The 3,350-nt window shown below is 51.2% G+C and overlaps 1 protein-coding gene across 1 annotated transcript; it reads right to left on the reverse strand.

The window, feature by feature from the left end:
- TRAVEDRAFT_53669 (uncharacterized protein) lies at nt 1-883 on the reverse strand (the record flags this gene model as incomplete). Its single annotated transcript, XM_008046599.1, has 2 exons — nt 1-534; nt 593-883. The coding sequence occupies 2 exons, from the start codon at nt 881-883 to the stop codon at nt 1-3; spliced, it is 825 nt and encodes a 274-aa protein (XP_008044790.1).
- Between the last annotated feature and the right edge of the window lie 2,467 nt (nt 884-3,350).

Here is a 3,350-nt window from a genome sequence, read left to right on the forward strand (position 1 = left end):
CTAAATGATAACCTCGTCTTCGCAGCTGGGGCATCTATAGTAAGTGCAGTCGTTTTCCGGGTCCCCGATGAGTGAGTAAAGGACGGTGGTCATCTCGGCGGAACGATGAACAAGGCCTGGGGCAAGGTTTAGGTGCTCGAGCACGTAGTTGTGGACGTCCGCAGGGCAGCCAGTGGTGACGTAGGTCTTGCGCATCTGGAGGAGCAGGCGCTCGAACGACAACGGATAGTCGTACTCGGGGTAGCCGCGCTGAATGGGCATCTTGAGGAGCTTCTGCCAGAGATTGAAGTTGTGGTAGTCGTAACGGATGCGACCCGCCGCGAACTTGCTCTCGATTACCTCCTGGGTGTCATGCCGCTCCTTGCGGTCAGGAGAGGGTATCAGAACGGTCGGGCCCTGTGCCTCCACCTCGTCCAGGCAGTCGATGTGGTACCAGGTGTGACAGAACGTGCACCATCGGAGAATATGGGTATCAGGGTGATAATGGCCGTCGTGCTCGCAGTGAAAGAGCCGGCAGATCCTGTCCCAGGAGTCCTGGGAAGCAAAGATTAGGACGGTAGAAGGTGCAATATGGAGGGCAAAGAGAGCGTACTAGGAGGGGAGAAAACTTCTCCCTTCCAAACGGCAAGAACAGCGCGAGGTCCTTGCGGGAGTAGCGTGTGTCCTCACCAAGGACATGCAGGGAAACAGTCTGGGAGGAGAACTCTTCGACGTCTAACACGCTGCTCACACTGTTGGCCAGCTCGAACGTGTCCCCTCTGTAGATGAGGTGTTCTTTCGCTCCCATGATGTCGCAGATGCCGCGGGCCGGGTCGTCGAGGGGCATCACCGTCAGCTCATCTTTGATGTAAGTCCAACGCAGTTTGACGAGCTGCACAAACATCCACGTCAGAAATGAGGTCGGTTATCTAATGCAAGCAAATAAACATACATAGCCGAGCCGACGGTGGTAGGCTAGGTTAACGACCTTGGCGCACAGTTCGTTGTGGCCGTGAAAGGCGTCATAAACAGGGGCAAAAAAAGTCTCCCCTAGGGTTAGTCCTAGCCATTAGGCGCCAGGGCTACTGAAGCGCCCGCCTAGGCGCCGACTGGCACAGCATTTGGGCAACATTCCGCACACCTCTCTGCATCCCCTAGGCATAGTACGCAGCGCAACCCAGCATGTTTGTTGTATTTAAGACAATATAAACAGGCGCAAAAAAAGTCTCCGCTAGGGTTAGCCCTAGCCTATCTCTATAAAACCCCCTTTTGAGCTCAGAAGGGAGATACAAACTGGATACAAGGTCAGTGTTAGGGCTCTACCGCCGCAACGACCTGGACAACAGGCTTGTATCCGGGGGTTTTCTGGTAGCCTAGAAGCATGGCTACACGATGCAGGTGGTTTCAGGGTGGTAGCTATCCTGTACGGCCCACAATCACATGAATACAAGCGGATACAAGGGTATTGGCTGGATACAAGGTTGAATACAAGCTTGTATCTCCTCAACGAGCCTGGATACAAGGGTATATCTTGGTGTTTTCCGATAGCCCTGATCGAGGGCTACCCGAATCTGATGCGATTGTGGCTGTGCACCTTCGAAAAAATGATGCTCTGGCCAGTGCCTCCTGGTGCAAGGGCCATGGACACCCAACCACCTGACCTCTTATCTGGATACAAGGGACCTTATTATAGCCTATAATCAGGGCTACAATGCGCATTTTAGTTCGCATCAATAGCTGCCCTGGTTGTAGAGATATGGCCTGGGCAGCAGTGGATACAAGCTGGATATGGGACTACTGCAAGTCTGATATCTCCGCAGCCCCCTTGACAACTGGCTTGTATCCGGGGTCGTTTCTGTAGCCATGAACGATGGCTACAAGACGCAATTTAGTGCGTGGGAATATCTGCGCTAGTGGCGGAGATATGGCCTTGTATCTGCTGGATACAAGATCTGGATACAAGATCAGTGTATGGTCGATATCTCCGCAACTCCCTTGACAACCGGCTTGTATCCGGGGGTTTTCCGATAGCCCTGAGCAGTGGCTACAACATGCAATTTAGTTGGTGTGAATATCTGTCCTGGTTGCGGAGATATCGCCTTGTATTCACTGGATACAAGCTGGATACAAGGTGAATACAAGGTCATATCTCGCCCATTACTGGAGCGATTGTCATGGTACAAGGGACAATGTTGTAGCCTGTGACAAAGGCTATCACACGCAGCTTACCGCATGTTTGTATCTATTTTTCCGACGGAGATATTCACATTTTATCGCTGACAGCAGGGGTAAAGGGCAGGGAAAAGGTCATATATGTACAACCTCATGGTCAATCATCTGGATACAAGGGGCGATATTGGAGCCCTTGAGTGCCGCTATAAGACGCAGTTTCATTCATGTCAATAGCTTCCCTGGTCGTCGAGATATGCCCTTGTATCTGCTGGATACAAGGTCTGGATACAAGCTGAATACAAGATTAGTGCAAGGGCAATATCTCCGCAACCGCTTGGGCAACGACCTTGTATCCGAGCGCGTTCTGATAGCCAGGACTGAGGGCTACAAAGTGCAAGTTGTTTCATGTTGATAGCTACGCTGGTTGCATGGATAATGGCTTGTATTCACTAGATACAAGGGTATTGAACTCTGACTGATGGACCTACCCTTATAATGGCAGTGCCATTAAAATGCCACTATATGAGTGAGTGCACACAAGTGCACAGTGAGTGCGCCCTTATAACGGCAGTGCCATTAAAATGCCACTGTATGGGTGGGTGCGCACAAGCATGTGTATGGGTGACTGCACCCTTATAATGGCACTGCCATTAAAATGCCACTATATGGGGTTAGGGTTAGGGAGGAGGAGCACAACGAGCGAAGCGAGTTGTGCGACGACGACGACGAGTGGGGAGTCGAACTAGGACAACAGGGGATGGAGAAAACTCCAACCCATCCTGTTTCGACTTTTAACAGTCTCATCAGGTCCTGTATAGTTCATCCGATAAGGTTTTTCCCGGCATCGCGGCCGGAACTACGGCCTGCGCGATGCGTAATATTGCTTACATGGGATATCCAATCGCGGATACGCGATTGGCTGCTATTGTTCGAGCTGTTCTAACAATAGTATCTGATTACTGATGCTGTTCCCGTCATCGGCGCACAGCTCCCGTGCTGTGACTAATGCTGATGATCTGCCATGAATGATGTCATGGTCTAGGCTGCGCATGACGCGACGGTCTGGGCTATGACATCACCTAATCGATCGGAGATCTCCTATGATGTAACATCACGTGATATGCCAAATTTAACCCTGTTTTCCTAAGGCCCCTCAGGGTTAGGGGAGGGTTCTGGTGAAGGTTTGTGTAGATATGGTA

The sequence above is a fragment of the Trametes versicolor genome, assembly GCF_000271585.1.
Source record: "Trametes versicolor FP-101664 SS1 unplaced genomic scaffold TRAVEscaffold_14, whole genome shotgun sequence".
Lineage (NCBI taxonomy): Eukaryota > Fungi > Basidiomycota > Agaricomycetes > Polyporales > Polyporaceae > Trametes > Trametes versicolor.